The 24,672-nt window shown below is 39.8% G+C and overlaps 1 protein-coding gene across 1 annotated transcript; it reads right to left on the reverse strand.

Annotated features, from left to right (window-relative positions):
• Window positions 1–46: 46 nt before the first annotated feature.
• On the reverse strand, window positions 47–24,188 carry lmtk3 (lemur tyrosine kinase 3). The gene is made up of 16 exons (XM_033981547.2): window positions 24,041–24,188; window positions 19,815–19,948; window positions 17,048–17,201; window positions 15,133–15,206; window positions 13,904–14,022; window positions 12,185–12,272; window positions 11,732–11,880; window positions 11,470–11,554; window positions 11,130–11,251; window positions 10,208–10,357; window positions 3,815–9,212; window positions 2,559–2,740; window positions 2,348–2,484; window positions 1,653–1,978; window positions 1,496–1,580; window positions 47–1,241 (listed from the first exon to the last, which is right to left on the reverse strand). Exons 1-16 carry the CDS (start codon window positions 24,129–24,131, stop codon window positions 1,108–1,110), a joined length of 7,428 nt encoding a protein of 2,475 aa, XP_033837438.1. The 5' UTR covers window positions 24,132–24,188; the 3' UTR covers window positions 47–1,107.
• Between the last annotated feature and the right edge of the window lie 484 nt (window positions 24,189–24,672).

The raw sequence follows: 24,672 nt of genomic DNA on the forward strand, positions 1-24,672 counted from the left end.
TAATTTTCTTTCTTACAGTTTTATTCCCCTTGTTTATACACTCCCTTTAAAATCATTTTAAACAATACAGGTTTGAAACCAACGTTTAACAGACAGATGGACTGGTTTTATCTGGGTTATATGAAAACATGAGAAAAAACTAATACACAAAAACTAATGATATTATTTACGGATGAAATTATTCCGTTTTCATGCTAAGCTACATTTATAATCCTTAAACAAGCTAAACATAGACTGGACAGTTCTAAAATGTAAAGACATGGGAAAATGAATACCTAACATATTTCCATACACATTGGTATTATATTAATAAGTTAAATTATACAAAATACTTTTGCAATTATGATGTCTTGGAAAATATCTCTATTTGTTACGGAATTTTTGTGAAGATATCTCTTCAGTGCATCCAGTCCCAAAATAAGCAATATCAATGTACCTTGAATTGAAACAACAAAACTAAAGAGAATAAATATCTAAAAAGAATAAATATTGCTTAATTTAATAAATAAAATAAATAATGCAATAAATTATAATGTAAAGTGTGTAAAGACATATTTATAAAGAAACTGTTTTGTCGTGCAGTCTAACAATATAGATAAAGAAACCAGTTTTAAAACAGTTTGATACATCTGCAGGATGATATTTGTACAATGAGTATTTATAAATACAGTGAAGGGACTTTTGTTTCAGACTGCTACCTACAAGAACTGTATGACTGCACTCAAAAACCTTTAAGACATGGGAGGTGTCAGCATGGACACATGAAAGAAAGATCCGCACACCTGGAATATAATTACACCTGTAACATAAGATGTGACGCCTGAAAAAGTTTGGCTGGTTCAGCAGGACTCCCGGTGCATAGCTGTCAAATCTGTGTCCGATTTTACAAACTCCAGGCTCTTCCAGACTCTGAGCTCTCGCCTCTGTAAACACAGACTGGAGCTCTGCAGACCATCATACAAAATCCTGTCGCTGGTAAAACCTGGACTGGGTCCAGCTCTAACGGGAGTCTTTCCTTCAGGTGCTTTTCATCAATATAAAAATAGCCTCTGGTAAATGGCTGGTAGTTTGAGTTCAGCTCAAAGTGCTGTCACGTCGCGTGTGGCGTCAGACTAAGTGAGGGTCGTCCGCTGGGCTGACTGTGAAACGAGACGACGTCACTGTATTTGTTCCTAGAGAAGACCTGGGTTTGACCGAGTACTCCTCTTTCCTTTTGGAGTCCTTGCGTTTAGCATTTTTCCCTTTAAAGAATGAAGAGATAAAATGAATAAGGTTGACATAAATGTACACACACAACTAATATAAAATGTTATCACAGAATAACAGAGCAACAATGAAAAGCTCAAGGATAAAAATATCTGCTTCTCCATCTGCCCCTTTGAAGCACTACAAAATTATATAACAGTTTATTTTAGCTACGGTGCATCCATTTGCACAGAAAAAAGAGTCGAATACCAGGCTTTTATTTCAAAGCTTCAGCGTGATATGGACTTACCCCGAACATCCAGCTTAGAGTTTTTGACAGTGACAGGGGGCGGGCCTGTGGGAGTGGTGACACTCAGCTCATTGGTTGGAGTTTCCTGTTTTGATGAGAAAAAAAGGTCAGGCGTTTTAGGGGTTAGATGTGGGTTTTTGAGAGAAAAAAAGTGTACCTGATCAAACAGGTAAATGGTGACATCATCAAAGAAGGACACATTTCTCCCTATGTCCCTTGGCCGGTCCAGGGGCTCTTTAGGGGACTTCAGCAGACTCCTCAGCCCCACGCGTTTGTCTGTGTCTGTCTCCGTGACAACAATGACTCGCCTGGAGCTCTCATCTTCTTGCTCATCTTCCTCGTCTTCATCCTGGTCGCTGCTTGGAGAGAGGCCTCTCCGCCGCCCGAGGCGACTTCCGATCGCTCCGTCTCTGAAGCCCTTTCCCGTCGGAGGCAGTGTCACAGCCAGAGGAGGGAGAGCCAGGGACAAACGTGCTAACTTTGCTGCCAACACAAAAACAAAACCTGTTTTACACTTTGACACACTAATAGATAGACTCTAACAATAAATAATTTGTTTAAAGAAGACATATTTTTCAGGTATTAAGTATTAAACTATAAACATACATATGTAAATAATTACTTCACATTTTGTCCACTAGAAACAACAATATTATCCAAATCATTACAGTGAAGGTGTATGGAGTTTAAAATCGCAGGGGAGCACTTTCTGTATTACCACATGACATCACAAGGTGGAGCACAGAGTGTTTTCAGTTTGAGAGAAGAACACAGAGTAAATATGCAGGGTTTGTCTGTTAAATACTGTTAAATATGTGTGAATGAAACAAAACACAGCTCCGTTAAACATACCTTTCATAGCCTGGTTTGCCGTTTGTTGAGTTGGTGAAATTTCAGGTTGTTCGATCACAGTGAGTGTCTCAGTTTGATTTTCGTCTGATTGATTTTCACTCAGTCCAGCGCTGGATACGACCTCTTGATTTTCTTGGCTGCATCAGAGCATTACAAATAAATTATTAAAAAGGTTACAACATGAGACAATTTTCTGCTTTATTACCCCTACCTTTCCTCCTCCTCTTCTTCTTTTAGTTCATTGACCACCTCCCCATTGCTTACAGTTTCTGCAACCTCTGCGATTTGCTCCCCCCACGTCCGCAGATCCCCTGTGTCCTTTATGGTCTCTGCTAACAGCATGTTTGTCTTCACATTCTCACTAAGCGAAAACTGTAGGCGTTCCTCGCAGACCTAAAATAATACATATTGAATTTACAATCACATCAAGAGGTATTCAGGTAAGATTGGACAAGGGCTGGATACTGTGAAAGAAAAGGTACTTCAAACAATAACATAATACAACAGCAGTGCCTATGTTTGTCAATCATCATGTTGCTACATAAAAGATTAGTACTAATGGTAGTTAACAAGGTGCACTATGTGTGTTTTCTGCTGGAGGGTCCTCACCTGCTTGTCTCATGAAAACTTGGTATGAAGAAAACTATGATGGAGAAAACTATTGGTATGAAGTTGTCTATCTTTCATCTTCTGTTTTTATTGCCAAAAATACTCACCATGGAGACAGATTTTGTGCAATTTTGTGGACCATCTCCATGGAAAAAGAAGGTTTTGAAGCCACTTTAAATGGGATAAAAATGGAGAAGTGTAATAAAGTAAAAGCTCTGTACTCCAGTAGAAGTTTTTTGGTATCTGTAATTTACAGATAAAGAAGATTTTATAGTGGACACTTTTTACTTCACTACATTTGAGAGCAGGTATTTGTACTTTCTGACTAGAGTTTTCGACTTCAAGCTTCAGCTTTGAGCGAACAAAAATAAATATTAAAAAAAAGAAAAAAGAAATTGATTTGTATTGTTACTGTTGACCCAAATCTAAAATCTTACTTTTACTTCAGTAACTTTTTACCTCTGCATGTGTACTTAATATGTACTTAAGTAACAAAATTGAGTACTTTATTGACAACTGAATAAAATGCTATTACTTTGAGCAAAAGCAGCAGTTTTAGGCTGTGTTCACACTTGCTAACACCACATCAAAACTGTGACTAAACTAGGACTAAACCTGTAACTGAACCTGGACTATTGGACTACTTAAAAACTTAACCCGGGATCAAACCAGGACAAAGGTGAAAGCAGTGCTGCCTTGTAAATTTTTATAGGGCTGTCTCAATACCGATGCATAATAACAGACATAATAACTTGGCAACAGTTTAGTTTTCTTTACAATATAATTTTTTTAATGCTAGAAGTACCTAAAATTACTTTTAACAGTACCCAGCCCCAGAATGAACTCAAATGAACTCACCTGCATCATAAGCCCATTCACTGTCTTCGAATGACTGCTCTGGTCTTTCACATCTGCGGACACCATTTTGGACATCTCCTCTCTCTCCTCTTGTGGTCCCACCAGTGTAGCCTCTTCTAAACCTGCACCACAAACTTGTTCACAGTTATCTTCACTTCTTCCATTCTGATCAGGACTTTTCTTTAATGACTCCAAAAGCTCCAGATTTCCCAGGAAAAGGTCTTCTTCTTCATCGCCAGAAATACAACACAATTTTTCAAGTTTTTCAAAATCCTCCAATGGCTCTTCATCCAAATCTTTCCACTCAGAAATCAATAATTTGGGGATTGTGTTCACATCTTGTTGCATAATTTCATTCGATGTTTTATGGACAATGTTGCTTTGTGAATCGTCATTTTTGGATGTCAGAGCTGTCTCATGGGTTAGTTTATTATGCACGGGAGAAATGACTTTTGTATGAGTTGTAGCAAGTGATTCCGGGACTTCTACACTGTTAGCTGGAGAAATATATGAGTGTGTCTCTGTGTTGGCTACAAGCTCTTCGAGATTCATGTTAGTAATAAACTCCTCGGTGACAGATGGTGGAGGGCTGGGGAACGAATCGTCCAAACTTTTCTCATCTTGCACGTCGAGGTCAATGCTCTGTGGAGGACTGGGAAAATCGACCGAGCTAAAATTATCTTGTGATTGGTCCAAAACATCCTGCATTCTTACATCACTGGCTTGAAACTCGAAGGACATGTCTCTATAGCCTTCCAGTGCATTTACTGTTGCACCATCGTCCCATTGTTTCGCCGGGGTCATGTCAAGTTTAGGATCTGCAAATGATTCCATGTTTTCAATTTCTTGAAGATTTTCATCTCTCTCTGGACAAAGGACTGATATTCTTGTTACGTCACAAATTTTATGTAAAACCTGCTCTTCATTTTCAATGCAACTCTGAGGCCACTTATTGAAATTTTGATTTTCTGTGTCAATAGTTTCGGGCTCAGTATCTGGGCACTCTTTGCTTCTCTGTCCTCTCCCTATAGATTCTCTCTCTGGGATTTCAATGTTTTCAACTTCAAAATTTACACTTTCGTCCTCATTTTCTTGGAAGTTACTGCTATCTGAAATATCCTCCATGTTTTCTTCTTGTTGCACGTCTAAAACCTGTTCAAATTGCTGCTCCCACTTTGGCTTGAATCCAGTTGTGTTATGTTCTTGTAACTCATGGTTGTTTATGTCTTCACCCTCCTCTAGCACAGCTGGATGAGGCTCACTTCCGGCCAGTTCGTCATTCTCCTCCCAATATTCCTCACAGATTACTATCCTTTCCCTCACTCCCCATTCTGCGTTACTAAATCCCGTGAAAAACTCGGATTTCAGCTCTGCGTCTTGGGATCGTTTCTCCGGGGAGGCCCACTGGTCATTTTCATCAGGGCGGGCGAGGGTTTTTTGCTCTGAAAATCGGTGGCAATCGAATTCCCCCTTGACCACTCCAGTCACTGTTTCGTCCTCCTCTTCTTGGCTGCAAAGTGACCTCCGATTTTCCTCCTCATTGTCAACAGAGCCGTCTCTCCACATCTCTGCTCTTCTGTAGGGAGATGAAGCGGCCATATTGCTACTGCCAGGCTCTGCTGTTTCTAATAGGCCATCGCTACTGTTGGAGCACAGTTGATTTCTAGGAGTTGTGTCTTTCTGTTTGATATCTAAATTTTTATTATCATCCGTTAACAAATTTTCATCGGCATCTTCATGAATGTCACAAATCTTCAGCTTAACTTCAGGCACATGTTTTGCACATTTCAGCTCGTTTACATTTGAAATATTGTTGACTCCATGCGATACAAACTCGTTATCTATTAAAATAGCCTCCATTGCGTGATTGACCACATTATTCATCTCTATGCTGTTCTTTGGTTGCAAATCCAAATGGAGTTCAGATGAGACTTGGCTTTTGCTGTCTGCTGTCTCACAAATTAAGCCATCTGTGCAGTGGTTATCTTTGGGATACCCATCGCTGGTGTGTAGCTCTTTTAGCGACTCATCATCTAGTTTAGAAAATAATTTATCGATAAACTCCACACATTCCTTGGTTTTCAGATTTTCATTCAGAACAGTTTTGTTGTGAAAAATATCAGTTACATCTCTTTGTGTAGGAGACAGCCCTTGGATAATTTTCTCACTATTTTCGATAACAGTTACCCCATCTTTGGGTTCTGACTTTTTCAATTTATGCACAGTCTTTAGAGGGCTTTTTTCAGATAACTCCTCTTCATTGCGTTCTTCTATCCCGCTCAGTGCTCCCCGCTCGCCCGCCCCTCTCCCATTGCAAGACCTGGATATCGTCCCACCATCACTACCTCCCCTCTTTGTTCCATCTCCTTCCCAATCGCTGTCTGAGAAGTAGGCTGAGTCGCGGTGCAGTGTTTCGGCCCCTAGAGGTCGCCAAACACCCCCACCGCCGCCTCCACTTCCTCCTCCCCCAGACCAGGAATCACTTGGCGTCAGACCTCCTCCTGAACTCGAGGTCAGTGGCGATAGCACAGAATCAGAAGGAGTTAGGAGAGAGGAGGAGCGATCCCAATCTGGAGTGGACGGCGTTCCAGCATCGGAAGTCAAATTATAAGAGTGAATATTTTGATTTTCTCTGCATGGTGAATGCTCATTGTCAGTTTGGAAACCATCTTGTGTTGCGTTGTCAAGTTTTTCCTCGTGCTCAGGGCTTGGGGTACCATTTTTAACTATTTCGCCATTGCCTATAAGAGGGTCACTTGTAAGGAGCAGTTCATTCATTCGCATTATAACAGTATCTGATTCTTCTGCCAGTTTGTTTTCCTTGTCCCCTCCTCTGGCAGGCAAAGCGGGCGCCTCCGAGCTTTCCTCATCTTTCTCTGAACTTGGAATTGTTTGATTGTGCAGGAGACCGTTTTTTGGCATGATTTCTGAAAAGACAAAATCGGCAGACTGGCAGTGAGAAGCTTCGTTACTTTCCTGATTTTTGTGGGAATTATTTGAAGCGATATGGAGAACAGGGATGTCAGGTTTTATAGAAATTTTGACATCTGTCTTTTTTGCACGTTTGGTCACTTGGGCATAGATGGCTTCAGTTTGTGTGTCATCTTTACCTTTGTTGGTCTGAAATCGTATTGTTTGTGCAGCATCTGGGTCTATGCATATCGTCTCATACTCTGGCGATAAAGGAGTTGGTGAATTCTCTATCTCCTTCTTGTTCGCAGCTGCATTTTGCCTGGACATAATTTCCGTCAAAAACGTCTCTGCCGACTGAATTTCTTTTAAAAACTCCTCTCTTGTCATTTCTGTTCGTTTTGGTTCTTCCTGCTTTTCACTAGCAGTTGTCATTTCCGATAGGAGTGATCTGGAACGTGGAATACCTTTTGAATAAACCTCCTCTGCTTCTTTATGAGGTGTTCCTTCAGAAGTGTAGACATAGGGGTGCAACCTGGGACCACCTAGGTACAGATATTTCACCGGATCATTGTTAATGGACTCATCTTCTACATTAATGTCTATGCTTCCTGTATCAACTTCAGTAAGGAATAAATCGCCTTGGCAAGGATCTGTCACAACTGCTTCTTCTTCTGTTCTGTTACTTTGCCCAGACAATTCAGTTAAAAGCGACTGGGAACGCCTCATCCCCCGATTAGGTAACACAAAATTACCCCAACTTTCACGCTTCTCCTCATCTGACGAAACTTCCGATTTGGATTTGCTCGCTTCTGTCACTGTCGATATCTCCGTGAGGAATAAGTGCATTGGAGATTTCCTCGCTGCGGCTTGGAGTTCCGCATCTTCCTTCCAAATCGCAGGCAGGATCGTGTCAAGACGGGATTGCGTTCGCTTCATACCGCGAGAAAACAGCTCAGACGACGAGGGATCTGCGTCTTCGGACAAGCTGGAGTGGGCGATGGTCGTGCCACCGAATTTATCAGGCGAACCGAAAGGAGAGTCGTCCTCATCTGAGTAAGTCGGACTTGAAGAAGACTGTCTTTCAAGATCTTGGTTCTGCGGTCGCGGTATGTTACGGTAAATCGGGCGGAGCGGGTTTTCGCGGCGAATTGGAGACTCAAAGTTTTTAGTACGTGAGTGAGTAACTTCTTTAGCGCTATACCTCATATTACCTTCACGTTCTGACAAATCACTAGTTAGCGGGTCTCTTGTTGATTGCGCTCTGTAACGGGAATATGAGTCTATATTGTTGTAGCCCGGTTTGGAGTGTGGGGGCAGAGGAGGCGGGCACATGGGGTAAATTGGGTGACTGGATGGGGGCAAGGATGGCGACAGAGAAGGCGAAGGGGGTAAAGCTTGCCTGGTGCGATGGAGCCCCAGGTGATCGAAAGCAGATGGAGGGCAGCTGCTGACCACGTGAAGAGGATCCGTTTCGATTTTACCACTCATGTTATAGTGGGGAAGTCCTCTGTATCCCATTGGAGGAGGTGCAGGGAGGGGGCGGGAGTGGAGCTGGGTGCCTGAGGACATTGACATAGAACGAGGTTTTGGGGGTAGTACCGGAGCTTGGGATGGTTTCATTTCTGTATTTTTGCTTTTACTCTTATCGTCTTCCTCATCATCACCGAGATCTACAATAGAAAAATCTGTCACTCTGCTCGTCATGTCTCTAAATTCAGCCACTCCCGTTCTTGGCACTTGGATTTGAATTTCGTTCGCTCTTACCGTCTGAATGCCTGTACCGCATTTTTCCGAACAATAAGGAACCTGCTCTTTTCCGAGCATCCCGCTGCGAATCTCCACTAGCTCAACATCACCATGGCAACCAGAATTAGCACGCGTTGTAGACTTTGCCTTAAGAGTTGGTGACCTGTCTTGCGGCGTATGCTCTTCTAGCCTGATGTAGTATTCGCTGGCGAGGGAGGGACTGCGAGCGCTTATCACAGGAACTACAGTGGGCGTGTCCAACGACTGCCGATGGTTACTGCTTGCGTTCGGGATTGGTTGAGGAGGAGGAAGTGGTTTGTAGCCTCTTCTTGCGTGCGCTTTCTCCCAAAAATACTCAAAGTTCAGACCTTTGCTGGTTTCGGTCACAGTCAGGATATCATCTAGTTCTGTGGAGGTGGGTGTAATGCAGTTCCCCACAGGATCCAGTAGGGGGTAGGAGTTGTCCCTGTCGTCTCTGCTGTATTCTCTATGTCGCTCATTGGCGGCGATCTGGAAAGCAGGTGGGCGAAGCAAATCCCAGCGTCTTTCGAATGACTCGTCGCTCTCTCCTCTTGTTCTTCTGCCCTCCTCAAACTCTTCGTCCTCCTCATCCTCATCCCCCATGCCCGCCCTGGATGTGCCCCCCTCTGCTGCCAACAGGGAGGAGAGGAGAAGGAAAATCTCTGACACAGAGGGCCGCTGTGATGAAGGAAGCCAACACGACTGCATGATCTCATACCTGAAAAACAGAAAGAGAATTATTTTAATAAGCAAATGCACCAGAAATGTAGCAGAATGCTCAATATAACAAGTGTTCTGTTTAAAGGGCCCATATTATACTATTTTCTCATCTGATTTTCTGATGTTAATGTTCTTGAGTTGTCCTTTGTTTGATTCACAAACACACAAACCTGCATATTTAGGCTGAGTTCTCTAAAAATGCAAAATACTCAGCCCTGGAATTGCCAATCTCTACTGAACAAAAGGTAAAAGATAGCAGTTAACTTGAAAACTACCGCTTCATGACATCACAAGGTGGAACGGAGCATTTTGAGCTTTGGAGGTGTAGACAGACTAATAATAAAGAGTTACTCAAACATGTGAGAATGAAACAAAACACAACTCCAGATATGTTTTTGAGGAGGTAACAACATTATAACATGGCTAATGTTTTTGTTCAGTTTTTTGTAATACAGGATCTTTAAGTAAATGGGCTTTTAGGAATTTCACTGCACATCTATGTGGTAAGTTGCGGTAAAATTGTATATTATGAATTATAGAGTGCTTTTAAAATGTGTACATAATCTTGGCCTAAATTTTTGTCCAACTTAAAATAATAATAATAAGCAATGAAAATAAGTAAAAACCTTATAACTAAGTCTGCTGACCATAATATCTGAAACCCATGGATAGCTATTGCCATTGAAACTGACAATTTAAAATAAATCTTATATCTTTTGAATTGTGAAAAGTTCTCAAAATGTCATTAATAGGACCTACATCTACGAATTACATTATAATGATGAAAATTGACAGTAACCACTTGAAATACTTAAATTAAATATTTAAATTTTAGTTATATCTTGATAAAACTCTGACACAAAATAGGTAAAAAATAGAACACCAACAGGCCAAGGGAGAAAGAAGAATGAATATGTGTAAGTGACCAAACTAGAAATCTTTTTGCCTGTTGCCTGATGGGGAATATTATGGTTATAGGATATATGTGTTTACCAGTAGTCTGCGTGTGAGAGCTTGAGTCGGGGCTGGGCCAGTGTGATCTGCCTCTCTCTGATCACAAACGTTAGCACCTCTTCGTCACTCAGGTGTCTGTGCGGCTGAGAGCCAAACTCAAACAACTCCCAGATCACCACACCCAAAGACCTGAGGGAACACAGGGGGATAATGCAGTTACAGTCAGGTTATAACAGAAGTTTCTATGGGACTAACATTCTCATTTTAATTCAAGATAAGGAAATTGAAAATACATCCATCCTGTCTGTGTTTTATTCATTTTCAGGCCAGCTGAGAGTCATAGCTGCTCCAGCTTGGTCTAATGTGGTTTTCCTAAACCCTAAATACAACTTTCCAAGTGGAAGTTGCACATGAACACAAAACAAATTAGTTGGCTCAAGTCAGAGAAATGGGAATTCTGGATGCAGCACTGTCCTAATTGTGCCATCAGGGACGTTTGAAAATAAATAAAAAATAGAGATTGCAGCAAATGAGATAGAATGGAAGATATTTTGTATCCAGTGAAGATTAGGCTTGGGATAACTACTGTAGGCAACATCAAAAATAGTTTCTGAGACCCAAACAGGTACAAAGTGTGATCTCACTTCTCAGAATCAGTACTGATCAAAAGCACATGAATGCACGGGTGAACAAGCCTTGCCCTTGAATAAATCTTCCATTTGAGCTGCCCAACAAGCACGTGCAAGTGGCATAAGTCTCTCCCGAGGCCTCCTCTCTCCAAGAAGGTGTATAGGAGCCAATTTCTCTTGAGGTAGAGGAACAGTGGCTCTACTCAGAGCTCTGCCCGGGTCACTGAGCTCCCAACCCTCTACCCTTACATCTCTAAGGTGGGTACTCAATTTGGCGACTTGAATCTGGGATTTTATTTTCTTGCACATAAATGATTCTTTCATAAACTCACCACACATTACTGGTCTTGGTTTGATCCGTGACAATGACAGACCCTCTGTATTCTTCCAGCAGCTCTGGGGCGATCCAGCGCAGGGGGATCCACAGCTTGTCTGGTGTCAAGTAATAATCCTCCTAAAGAAAAGAAAAATATAACTGAATGTGAATAAGTCTATATTTCCCCAACCAGTGGCTATATAGTAAAAGATTTTATCATAGTGTCTAATGTGGTTGGTAGGCCACTAGCATTAGCACAGACATGGGTTCCTGAACTCCATTGTAGTTAACTGTCACTTGTCTTATTATCATATACACATTATTGTTTAACAGAGGAAATATAACTGTAATTGTACCTTGTAATGGTTATGAGAAAGACCGTAGTCGCCTATTCTCACAGTGAGGTCAGAGGTCAGCAGGCAGTTTCTCAATGCCAGGTCGCTGCAGAGAGGTCAAACATATTACACATTATTATTATTATTAGTAGTAGTAGTAGTAGTAGTAGTAGTAGTAGTAGTAGTAGTATTTATTAGTTTTATTTATTAGTAATAGTATTTATTTATTTGGTTCCATGTAAATATCAGGTCTTTGTTTTGTTTTCTCTGTATGTTGCCGTACCTGTGTATGTAGTTGTTCTCATGCAGGTGCAGTAGGCCTGAAGTGATCTCAAAGGCCATGCGCTGCAGCGTTAGGAGGTCCCGTGTGGGAAGTTCTGGAGTCATCCCGTCGGACTTCCTCTGAGCTCGGAGGTACCGCTTCAGGTCGCCCTATGGAAGAATAAACATATAAATACGTAGTAAGACATCTATCCTGTCCACAAATGCAAGTGCTTCCTCTGTAAGTTTTTCAAAAATAATGTATTGTATTGATGCTCAAATTTAGGCCCATCTGCATAGCAGTGTTTGTTTTGGTTTGTTTGGTCACTTCAAGTTTGGGGTCCCCCTATACCACAATGCTCATCTTGCGGTTCAAGGTCAAATTCAAGGTAACCTTTTGCTTACAGGATTGGCTGCAGACCTCTTGAGTAAAACCTCATCTATTGTATTGATTATGAAGACAGAAAGTACTTACCAGCTGACAAAACTCCATAACCAACAGGTAGGGAATACTTTCGCTGCATTGTCCCAGACACTGGAGAATGTTGGGATGCTTCAAGCTTCTGAAAAGAAAATATTACATAATATTAATAATTTGGGATTTGTTGTTTTCAGATGTTGTATTTGCATACGCTTGAGACATTTTGACTGGAAACAATCTGGCCTGATCATTATATGAGTGAGAAGATACATATAGTTATCTCAGAATCTGCCTAGTAACCAGTCCAAGTCCGGGATTCTGTCCATGACCCTAGATGACGATTTGGAGATGGGACCCCTGGGGTGCAGTGTGGTCGCCCACTGCTTTTCCAGCGGTATTCAATGATGGGTCAAATACAGAGGATAATGCTCCCTACCGGGACAATAAAGTATACTTTAACCTCAATATTAAACATTATGAGACAAAAGAATTGAAGACTTAAAGATGATAATCACTCGAGTAATCGTACACTCAAATGTCTGCTGCTACTATAGTGTATGCAGAAGCTAAAGAGGGAATGATATTGTTAAGGCTAATGCATCTCTATGGACATTTTACCAGCATGCAACAAAGATGACACATTTTGAGGTTTAACCTTGATCTCTATAACCAAAGCAACTGTAGAAAAATGAAAAATAGGCTTTTCTCATAAACCTGAGAATTTGTGTTTTAGCCAAAGAGACAAACTGAGAAAACAAGTCGCCGGAGGCAACTCCAGGTAAAGTGTCCTTGAATGCCTCAAGAGAAAGTTAAAGCCAGAAGAGGACAGCCAAAATATCACTCTGCGTCACACACACACACACACACACACACACACACACACACACACACACACACACCCACACACACACACACACACACACACAACTCATCACAGCTACAGAGAGACTTATATAACCTTAACCCTTTAAATGCCAAGTCAAGATGAGCTGTGTTTTCCAAGTATCCTTTAAGTAGCTAGGAGATTCAGGACTAGGATTTTTTACTTTGCAAACCAGCCCAGGGTCTCCAAGTACCATTTGAGCAAACCAGATAAAAATAACTTACTAAAACAGGCTAAATCTGCTTTTTAAAAAGGGACAAAAACAAATCTAAAACATACCAAAACTTCAAATTAAAACTGTTCTTAAATAGGACTGAAATCACCATGATGAAACAGGATCTACACGAGGACTTTCCCAAAGCACAAATCGTGAATAACCTTGACTCTAAATAGAATAAAGTACCACCATTTGAAGCCAGTGTATCAGTTTGAGAACTTCTTGTTTAGTGGTACAGATTCACAGCAGTTCAATCCAATCCACTTTACAATTTATAGCACAAAATTATATGAAAACAACAAGCAAATGTTTTAATTATGGATAAACTGAATAATATCACAATTGCCGGTCTGGGTAAGCACACTAAAAAAGCTAGATATAGATTTTTGTCTATATCAACCAGCTAAAGTTATTAATTAAACTCAAAACCAACACTAAAACGCAGAATATGTTATGAAGCAAGGATGAAATGGAGTGAATATGTTAAACCCATAAGATCTGACTTTATATAAGATTTAATTTTGTAAGTGAAAGTAGATATCTATTTTAAATGACTGTAACGGAACGCTTCCCACTTATGTTCTTATTTTAATATAATTGCAAAAATAAAAATTATAAAAATTAAAAGGCAGAATAAATTAAAAAAACAAAACAAAACATAACGTAATCTCACCTGTACGGCTCAGATTCAGCCAGGAACTTCCTCTGCTCCAGAGGACTGGCACTGACTCGGAGCTCCTTCACCACGGCCTGAGACGAGCTGCAGTCACACAGCACCTCAGCCAGGATCACCTACAGCACAACAAGAGAGAGGGATTTCACCTGTACCTTTTCAAATCAACGTCTGTTTCATATTAAAATGTGTTATGTCTACATGGAATATTTAATTAAAGGTGCAATGCAGAGAAGTCAAACATATTACACATTATTATTATCAGTAGTAGTCGTATTTATCATGGCTCCAGGTAAAAAACAGACCTTTGTTGTGTATGTAGTTGTTCTCATGCAGGTGCAGTATGCCTGAGGTGATCTCAAAGGCCATGTGCTGCAGGGTTAGAAGGCCCCGTGTGGGTAGCTCAAAAAACAACGACTGTTTTATATTAAAATGTGTTGTGTCTACATGTAATATTTAGTTAAAGGTGCACTATGTAAGGTGCCAAACCTCGCACCAGAAAAGCCACTTAGTACATCTTTAATGAAGACATATTATTCTTTTCACATCTGCAATATTGATCTAATACAACAAAATAATAAAAACATTTCGCCTTGTTCAAAACTGCAGAAATCACTCTCTGCTACTGCCCCTGCCTTTGCATAATGCAGCAGACAGGAGATTTTAATTTAAGATAAATTTGTTTTTTGAAAAATGGCAACGGAACATTACTGAATCCGGTGTATGACCTGGAATCTACATTTTTCAAAGAACTGCATGTAGGTAAATAGCTGTAGGCAGGGACAGGCGGTAGGTAAAATAGTTCTGATTACAAATGTCAAATTACTCAAACATGTATGAATCATTCAAAATACAGCTCTGAGTACAAATGAGAGAAAAACATTATGGTTTGAAGCTCATAATAGTCTATTTGCAGAACATGTCCCCTTTAATATTTGTCTGTCAAATCCAGACTGATATCTCTTTGTATTTTGTAATTGATTGATATCAGTCTGGTTCCCACTTTATCAGGCCAAACATGATCATCTAATCAGATTTGGGGGTTTTTTCAGAGACACATGTGGCACGAAGGAGCTCATTGGTCACCTATGATTTACAAATAAAATCAAGTTCATGTCACTTCAGATTTAGTGCTTACCATTACTTTTTCCAGTACAGACGGACTATGCACGTCCCTGATTGGCTACTTAAAATGTGCAGAAGCAACCACATAAAGAACATCATTTTACCTTTCCGAACCAGCCATTTCCGATCTCCTGAAGGTAGTTTAAGGAGTGTCTTTTGAAGCACTGAGACTTAGGATCTGCAAAAATAAGGAGCACGTTAAAGACTGGGTATTTTACTTCTATGGGGTATTAACTGCTAACATAGAACATATGTGGATCCTCATGTTACCTTTTATTGCTTTGAAAATGCTATATTCAGCAAAAACAGCATATTCAATTGTTTAATACGGCAAGTTCAGTTTTGTACCCTATGTCCTCTTGCTCCCCTTCCAGAGTGCTATCACAAAATAATCAAATAATGCATGTTTAAAGCGTAGACTGTATAAAGAAGTGGAGTGAGGGAGTATGATGTCACCCATAGCGTTCGGCTCCAGTCAAATGAAGCTAATGGAGGCTGGCAGTTATAGGGGAGAATTTGGAGCAGGGTTCCATATTTGGAAATCCGACCACGAGTATCATAGCAACTAAAAAGCCAATCCGAAGCGAGGCTGTTGAAGGTCAAACCTATTGCTAATGCTAGTGAGGAACAACCTCAGGAAAAGAAGGCACCTGATTTATCTGTTATTAATACTCATACCTTGGTTTATGGACACAATAAGCAAATAAAAAATACCAAGATCATGTAGAGCAGGGTAATGCAAACCTTTTATGACCAAAACATCGGCCTGACAGCAGCAGTTACAGAGAGAGGGCTGACAGTTTTTCAGTACAAAGTGAATTGGAGTCGATGGACCCTATTCCAATTTGGCACACAGCGGCTAACAGGTTAGCTGTGTCAATTTATATTTACAGTCTGTGGTTTAAAGGGAACCACACACAGTAATATAGCTTTAATTTATTTCACACTGTTATAATGGGATATATATGAACATGGTGTGTGCGGTTATATTGTACAGTCTCCAAGGGAACATATGATTGGCACATGTGGGTCTGGGCAGATCTTATGGAGAGTTCACAGTTTCTGCTTCATTAGGATTCAGCAGGAGTCCAGTGTTCACAGATTTACTCTCAGTTTGAGGCTTTCACATGAGCGCTTTAAGGTCAGACACTTCAGGCAAATGGGAGTTTTTTTTCTATATTAACATGAAACTTTTTCAATAGATTATCCATCTTTAGATATTGTCCATTTACTGTTTTTTATATGCAAATAGTACTTTTTTTTATACATGAAGTACCCAGAAATGCACAATTTACAGAAACAAAACATGAATAATTAATACAGTGGTGGAAGAGGTACTCAATTTTGTTGCTTAAGTACAGATACAGAGGTAAAGAGTAAGGAATCAATTTCATAATTTTTCTTACAAATTTTGTGCATTTATTTTTGTTTGCTCAAAGCCGAAGCTTAAACCCGAAAACTTTAGTCAAGATGTTATCACAAACATGGTAAAAATAACCCGTCAAATGATGAAAATTTACGTTTTTACAGATACATGCTCTCAAATGTAGTTAAGTAAAAGTAAAAAGTAAAGTACAGATAGCTAAAAATTCTACTGAAGTACAGTACTTTACTACTTGTACTTTGTTACATTCCACCACTGAATTAATAGACCAGGTTTCAAATTTTTGGTTCATTTTGTTGACATATTAGAAGCAAACACTAAGATTGGAGTTTATATTTAGAGTTTGAGTAAACTAAATATTACTATAAAAAAAAGAAGATTGCCTTGAGTGGGTGATAAAAGGAGAGACTGGCTATGAATTAGATATCAACAACATTGTAAATACAAGACCAGATTTTTTATTGTTTTATTGTAAAAGTTTGTAATCCAGAAAATGAACAAATCTTTCATACAAATGTTGTCAACTTGGCTGAAAACATTACATAAAATGTGTAGTAAACTCTCAAATTGTTCTCAATGCTAAAGTGCATTTTCCATCTAAAACTAATGAGCCATAACCTACAGATGGTATTTACCTGAGGTGTCATGAGCGTGGGGGCCCTGGCAGGTGGGCCGGTCCCGTACGGGGAGGGTGTAGACTTCAGGGAGAGAGGGGCAGGAGGAGAGACTGTCCTCCTGAATCGGACTGGAGCCTCCGGAGCAGTCCTCGCCCTCTGCATTGTCAAACTCCTGTAGGAACAACAAAAATACAAAACATAATACTTACACTGCAGATTATTTAGGCGTATATAAACTTAACTGGATTGAACAGAGATACATGTGAAGATCAATGAATTCATTTTTGTATAAATGCCCAGCTAAAGTTGTTACTTAAAATCAATAGCAAGACTAAAGGGCAGATTAAATAGGTCAACCCATAAAGAAAGATTTTTTTTTTCATTTTTTTTTTTTTTTAACCAAAATTATAAATAGAACCTAAAGTGAGCGGATGTTAAAACTAAAATTTAAAGAGCCCATATTACTCTGTTTTCTGATCAATGTTATAATTTTACTCATCACAAACAGACCTGGAGTTGTGTTTTGTTTCATTCACACACGTTTAACACACAAACTCTGCATATTTAGGCTGTGCTATTCTCTCAAACAGAAAACACTCTGTTCCACCTTGTGATGTCATCATGTAGCAATATAGGAAGTGCTCTACTGTTTTTTAAACTCCATATGCCTTCACTAGAATCATTTGGATAATTTCAGCCCTGGAATTTCCAATTTCTACTGAAAAAAGGTCAAACTTAGCTGTTAACTTGAAAACTACCACTATATGACATCACAAGGTGGAACAGAGTGTTTTCTGTTTGTTTCATTCGCACAAACATGTGCAAATGAAACAAAACACAACTCCAGGTGTGTTTTTGAGGAGGTAACAACATTATAACATGGCTTAAGGCTCACAAGGGACAAATTTGCATAATAGAGGACCTTTAAACTATCTTTCATTGTTATAGTTTCTTTTATTTTATTGCAATACTTCACTCATGCATGAACCACTGTTTGTCTTATATTGTTTGATTTTCTAACTTTCTGTTGGTTGTAAAGTTCTGCGAAGCGACAGCGGTTGTGATTTTGGGCTCCATAAATTAAAATTCTTGTCTGCAAACTAAAATGACAGCCATGGCCCATTCTTCTATATGACACTGTGACATGCTAAGGGTGCATTTTTAAACATAAATTGTAGTTTAGATCTGTGCAAACATGTTCTGATATGTCATTCTTGTATTAGTTTGTCAGTTCATATTTCAGTCTTTTTGTCAATTCTTCTGGATGTGTTTAAAATGTGAAGTTTTAACGGAATCCCATTAATAAAACATAAATCACAAATGCAATACTTGTCAGAAAAATCACAATTAGATATTTTTTCTAAATCATTCAGTCCTGTATTTAATGTATTTAATGTTATGACCATAGTAAATAGTCCAGGCTATATATGGGTCTTGTGCTCTGAATCACTGATCTATAGCGATTTGGAGGAGCAGACAGGAATGCACTCAGGCTGAAGTAACGGCTCCCTCTCTCTTGGCTAAACTTTGCCGTCTTTCGAATTAACCACGGCGGATGGCCAGGTCTGCTTCATTAGGTTATTGACTGTTGTGTCTGTTTAATATAGAAATCCTTCTGGAACAGACTTTCACCAAATGAAATGTGATTATCACCTAATGATGTCACAAGGTGGTTTGAACTCTGGAGAGGATGAAACATACAGTATTTAAGTAAGCATGTGTGAGAAAGACAAAAATACAAGTATGCCACTATTTATGGCAATTACAGGGAAATAATCTGTTCTAATCTGATTATCGATGGTAATATGATTTATAACAATGTAGTGCTAACCCTAATGTTTATTCTTAAAGGTTCACTCTGTAACTTTTCTGCCTGTCTTCATGGAAATGTTATTGCTTTGCCTCGAATGTCAAATGAAATCAAAGCAATGTGATTATCAACTAATGATATACATGGTGTTTTGAACTCTGGAGAGGATGAAACACGCAGTACTACTCAAATGTGTGAAAAAGGCAAAATACAAGTATGTTTATAATGAGGAAACAACATCAAAATGGTGAAAAAAGGAGGGTTTTTTTTGGGGGGGGGGGGGGGGGGGGGGGGGGGGGGGGGGGTTGTATAATTTATTTGACCGAGAGCAGCCGATAGCCACTTCGCTAAGCTGATGGTTTGATATGGAGGATTTGTGCAGCTGCCACTTGGCCAGGACACACTTGTAAAAGATTTTTAATCAAGTTTTTTATTCTGGTTAAATAAAAGATTGAATGAATGAAGGTCAATATTGAGCATTTTCCTCAAATGACCTCAAAGGATATGACTATAAGTTACTACAAATGAGTCATGACACTGATACTAGGTTTTTCATGGCCGATGTCGATACCGATTGTTTAGAATCCAGAGCAACCAATGGCCAATAAGCTCTGTTGATATTTTCTGGGCCCTAAATGTCAGACCGATCTCTATTATTTTCCCCAAAATTATGTAATTTTCTCACCCGCAGCACATTTTTCACTACAAACCCATAAGAAAGCTGCGCAATCACATTTCTTTGCACTAAAGTATTAAAATAAAGCTTTATGGGTATTTTTAGGCTGCAGGTCACCCAAAACTAAATATCGGCCCGTAGATTTAAGGCTGATAGCTGATACGCTAAAAAGGCCAAATATCGGCCTGATATATCGGCCAACCAATATATCTATATACTTTGCCGTAACATCATGAACAGATGAATGTCACCATGCCAGAGGGAGAACACTGAACTCGTGTGTCTCAAATGTGACTTACGTTGAAGCCGACCCCTCCTCGTTTACAGCAGAGGCAGGTGAGGAGCAGAAGGACGAAGGACACGAGCCCCGAGCACGAGATGAGGATGACGACGTAGGGCGGAGGAGAGAGGGATGCCACCCTGGACTGAGCAACTGCGACAAACACACAAATATAACACCTTTAGGTTTCAATATGCACTTATAATGGGCCAGAGGTGACAGGGTAGAGACAGAGAGCAGAGGTGGGTACAAATGAGATTCTATTACTTGAACTTCTTTTCAACAAGTTTTACGTTGACAATGATACATACATACTTTACATATGTATGTATTATTGTCATTTTAAAATTTGAAGTTTGAATTCAAATCTGAATTACTTTTTTATTCCCAAGTGGAACAACTGGATTACACAATATTTACAAATATTATTAAATATATTATAAATGATCAGAGATTTAGTAAATGAACTTTTGTTATGTCTGTCTGATTACATCAATACTGAAATAATGCATTAATCTTATATAGAGCTTTTCCAGATGCTCAAAGTCACTTTATAATTTCGTGCATTATTCATTCAATCCACACCCAGTGGTTGTAAGATACTATTGTAGTCACAGCTGTCCTGGGGTAGATTGACAGAAGCGAGGCTGCCAGTCTGCACCATCAGCCCCTGACCACCACCAACACTCACACATCACATTCATACTAGGCAATGTGGGTGAAGCATCTTGCCAAAGGACACAACATCACTTTTAGTACTGGTGCCCCACTGTGGCACCTGGTATTCCCCGCGGTCTCCCATCCAAGCACTAACCAGGCCCAACCCTGGTACAGCGATCTAACACACTTTGACAAGGATGTTTGGCCAGGTTACATCCAAACAATTACTTTTACTTACTTGAATACATTTCATTTTTAACATGTATTTACATATTTATGTATTTATATTTATTTATTTTTATATTTTTATATTATATTTATATTTTATACTTTTTACCTCTATTTGTGAATTATTATACTGAAGAAACAGCATTCTTACTCAAGTACAATTTTGGCTAATCTACCCACCTCTGCTACTGAAAAAGAAACAAATACTTCACTTCATCAGAGAAGTGTAATTAATGTTAACACAAGTATTTTGTTCAGTGCAAAACCATTGGAGACTTGTTGGGAGCAGCAGGTTGGAGTACACAGTAGACAAACCCAATGGACAGCTTGCATCAGGGAGTTTGGGTAGTAGAAAAAGCAGAGAGCAAAATTTACTTCAAAATACAAAACATTGTGTAAGGTAAGATCAAAGTGGGTACAATACCATTCCAATGAGGAGAGAGAATGGGAAGAGGGACAGTTTTTGGATATGGCATTCCACTTGGGAGACACGGTTAAGAAGCAAAGGGGAAAAGGCTGTTGTCATTTCAGAGGTAAAACAGAGGAGCGCTAACTGGGAGGGATTGGAAACCGGAAAAGAATTAGGCTAAGAGTCATTACAAATTAAGAGCTACTCAGGTGAGAGAGGGAGGGGGCGGGTCATTTTGGGATTTGTACCTCAACGTGGAGTGAGAGACGTGAACCATCTGTGAAGAAGAAAAGGGGGGTAGGAGTTTAACTTTGTACCATTGCTCGGTAACACTTAAAGGTGCATTATGTAACTTTGCTAGTAGAAGGTTCGCTGTCCGCTTGTCTCCATGGAGCTGATATTACTTTGTCTGGGATATTCCACAGTCTGACAATAAACATATCTAGCATTTATTCAACTATGGGTGTTCTTATTGATTAAAATGCCTTGAAAAACATGCATTCTTACATTGAGTGCGCTTGCCTCTCAATAGAGCTGACCGGTACCTTTGCCTGGTGGGATCAACTAATTTTCTCCATGAATGTAGATTAGTTTAATGCCAAACTGTTGTTCTGACAAAGCAATAACATCTCCATGGATTCAAGCAGCTGACAGACGTTCATCAAAAAAAAGTTACACAGTGGAACTTTAACAGGACAGCAATAGTATGGAAATAAGGACTATGTATGACAATTACATGGAAATAATCTGTTCTAATCTATTATTTGATGATAATATGATGATCTTAAATGTTCACTATGTAACTTTTCTGGTGAAGGCCCAGTGACCTTATCTATCTCCATGGAAGCAACCATCAGGCCAAGTTACAAGTCAGATCTGTGAAGAGGCAAGCCCGCTCACAATAAGAATGCGTGTTTTCCAATGTATTTTTAGCAGCAGCAACAACAACAACAACAAAAAACATCGGTCATTAAAATACAAGATCAATAGGTTTGATGTCATACTGTGGAACATTCCAGGACGCCCCCACCAGAAATGTTTCATAGTGTTCCTTTAACCCAGTATGAAAACTGGGTTAAAGTTTAAAAACTTTTTATGGTAATATTATGGAAACAAGCTATTTCCATCCTATTACCATGCCAGTACTGTGTTTCTAATTGCTATTGTCTTTCAAAAACTAGAAAAACAATAGAACAAAACCTTATTATCACATACTTCACTACTATGGTGTCAATACATTCTGTGGTTGATCTAAAACTGCACTCGGATCTCGACACTGAAAACACAGCATACATGCATTTTAAAAGCTGTTTAAAAATTTACAAACTTTATGAATATTGCAAACCTTTGCAAAAGATACAGTGTTCACACTACAGCTACAAGTTGCACGATGTGATTTAGAGGGACAGATGTGAAATGAGAAGACTTTTGTGTGATACAGCATTCTAAAGTCTGAATAAAAATATGTTCCTGCTCAAATAAAACAAAAACAAGCATTTACATACTTAAATGTCCTATATTACATAAAATTAATTCTTGTGACCATTAACCCATGTACAATGTTGTTACCTCATCAAAAACATGCCAGGAGTTGTGTTTTGTTTCATTCGCACATGTTTGAGTGACGTGCGAATGAAACAAAACATTAATAGTCTGTCTACCTCTCCAAAGCTCAAAATGCGTTGTTCCACCTTGTGATGTCATCGAGTTAACAGCTTCTTTTACCTTTAGTTCAGTAAAGATTGGCAATTCAAGGGCTGAAATCAAATGATTCTAGTGAAGGTGTGTGGAGTTTAAAAACACAGTGGAGCACTTCCTGTATTACCACATGACATCACAATGTGGAACAGTGTTTTTTGTTTGAGACTAAATATGCAGGGGATATGTGTGAATGAAACAAAACACAGATATGTTTGTGATGAGGAAACAACATTATAACATAGAAGAAAATAGCATAATAAGGACCTTTTAAATACAAACATGCAAAAATAGATCTACATTTACTAAAATCGAAATATTCAGTTATGACTATTTAGTTAGAAAATCTATATTTATGGACTTGTTTTAAGTGTTTCAAACTGGTCTCAAGCTTAATTGTCTGCAAATACATTAATATCTTTATAGTTATATTTCTAAAGCAGGATATTTCTCCCCACAAACACAGGAGCTATATTTTTAATTGAAATGAATAAACATTATGAAACTAGTCAGAAATACATTGCACTAACCAGTTAGCTAAATCTAAACTAATCAAAACTTCTCAAAACAAGAACACAGATATTTTGAATGTCATTTTAGTCATTTAGCCTGGATACGTGTATGTTGTGTAATGCAATGTCCTCTAAACACAAACAAGCTGGTGGCTCAGACTTGCACATAATTCCTTTGCAATGCCATTCTTTCATCTTTCTCTAGACAGATGTCCAGACAGACACTGAATATAAATAGGACCCTTGTAAAAGGCCTTTTCCATCGGCAGCTCCAGTGCCAAAAGCGCCAATAAAAACAATGACTGGTGCGCGCGTTGACATAAACAAGCTCGTGCCAAATGTTGTAACAGCCATGCATATGCAGATTTCACACAAATGAGGGTACCACCAGAGGCTAATAAGCTATATAAAAGATCAGGCCAAGGCAAAGGGTATTATAATCTAAATTTATAACGCACTGACCAATAACTAGTGGCTTTACGCAGACGCATGGATGAATATTTATGGTAGGCTTCATGTTTTGATACTGCAATAACAATCAGTAGTCTCGGTCATATCCCACTGTATTCATTTCAATGTACAGGCCTTTTTGAAACGCGACAACACCGCCTCGCCTCGCGTTTTCTCCTTTCTCCTCGCTCAGCATCAGTGACAGCTTCCCGACCCCCCTTTTACCAACCCACCTACCCAACCCAGCCTCCTCTTCTTCTCCTCTTCTCCTCCTCCACCAAAGCTCACCTTCCCTCTGCGGGGCTCCCAGCGCTCTCTCCGGGCTCAAGTACGACATGATCCCCGCCAGCACTACCATCACCCAGCAGTGTGGCCGCATCGTCGTCGCGTCCGGGCCGACAATAACAACACCACCATCCGAGCGATTCTGGCGCGCTGCCGTTTCCCAGTCGACTCCTCCGGTGCGCCCTCCACGGTCTGCGCGCTGCTGCCGTCTCCGGGCTCACGTTGTCTCCTCCGTCTCTCCCCCCCTCTTTCCCAAATACGCGATGCTCCTAATAATAAAGCCGCCACCTCCTCCCCCCAGCCCCTAATCCACAATTTAACACGGCGTGCGCGCTCTCCTATTGTGCATCCTCGCGCTGTTTCTGTCGCTCTCCTCCAAACCAAAGCTGACGTCTTCTTCGCCAAAGCAACCTGCGCGTTCAGTTCTCTTAAAGGAAGATTTCTACGTTGGGTTTATTCGCTCTCGTCCGCTACTTCACATTGTTGGAGGACTGTCTGTTTTTCTCCGCTCGCTCGCAGCCTACGTCAGACACGCAGCGCGCATTGTCATGGTCTCTTGATCGTCATTATGATCAAATAGAGCTGCTGGATAATATCCCCACTGGGAGGTTATATTGTGTCTATGAAGTGGGATT

Source organism: Periophthalmus magnuspinnatus, chromosome 16, assembly GCF_009829125.3.
Source record: "Periophthalmus magnuspinnatus isolate fPerMag1 chromosome 16, fPerMag1.2.pri, whole genome shotgun sequence".
NCBI classification, from domain to species: domain Eukaryota; kingdom Metazoa; phylum Chordata; class Actinopteri; order Gobiiformes; family Gobiidae; genus Periophthalmus; species Periophthalmus magnuspinnatus.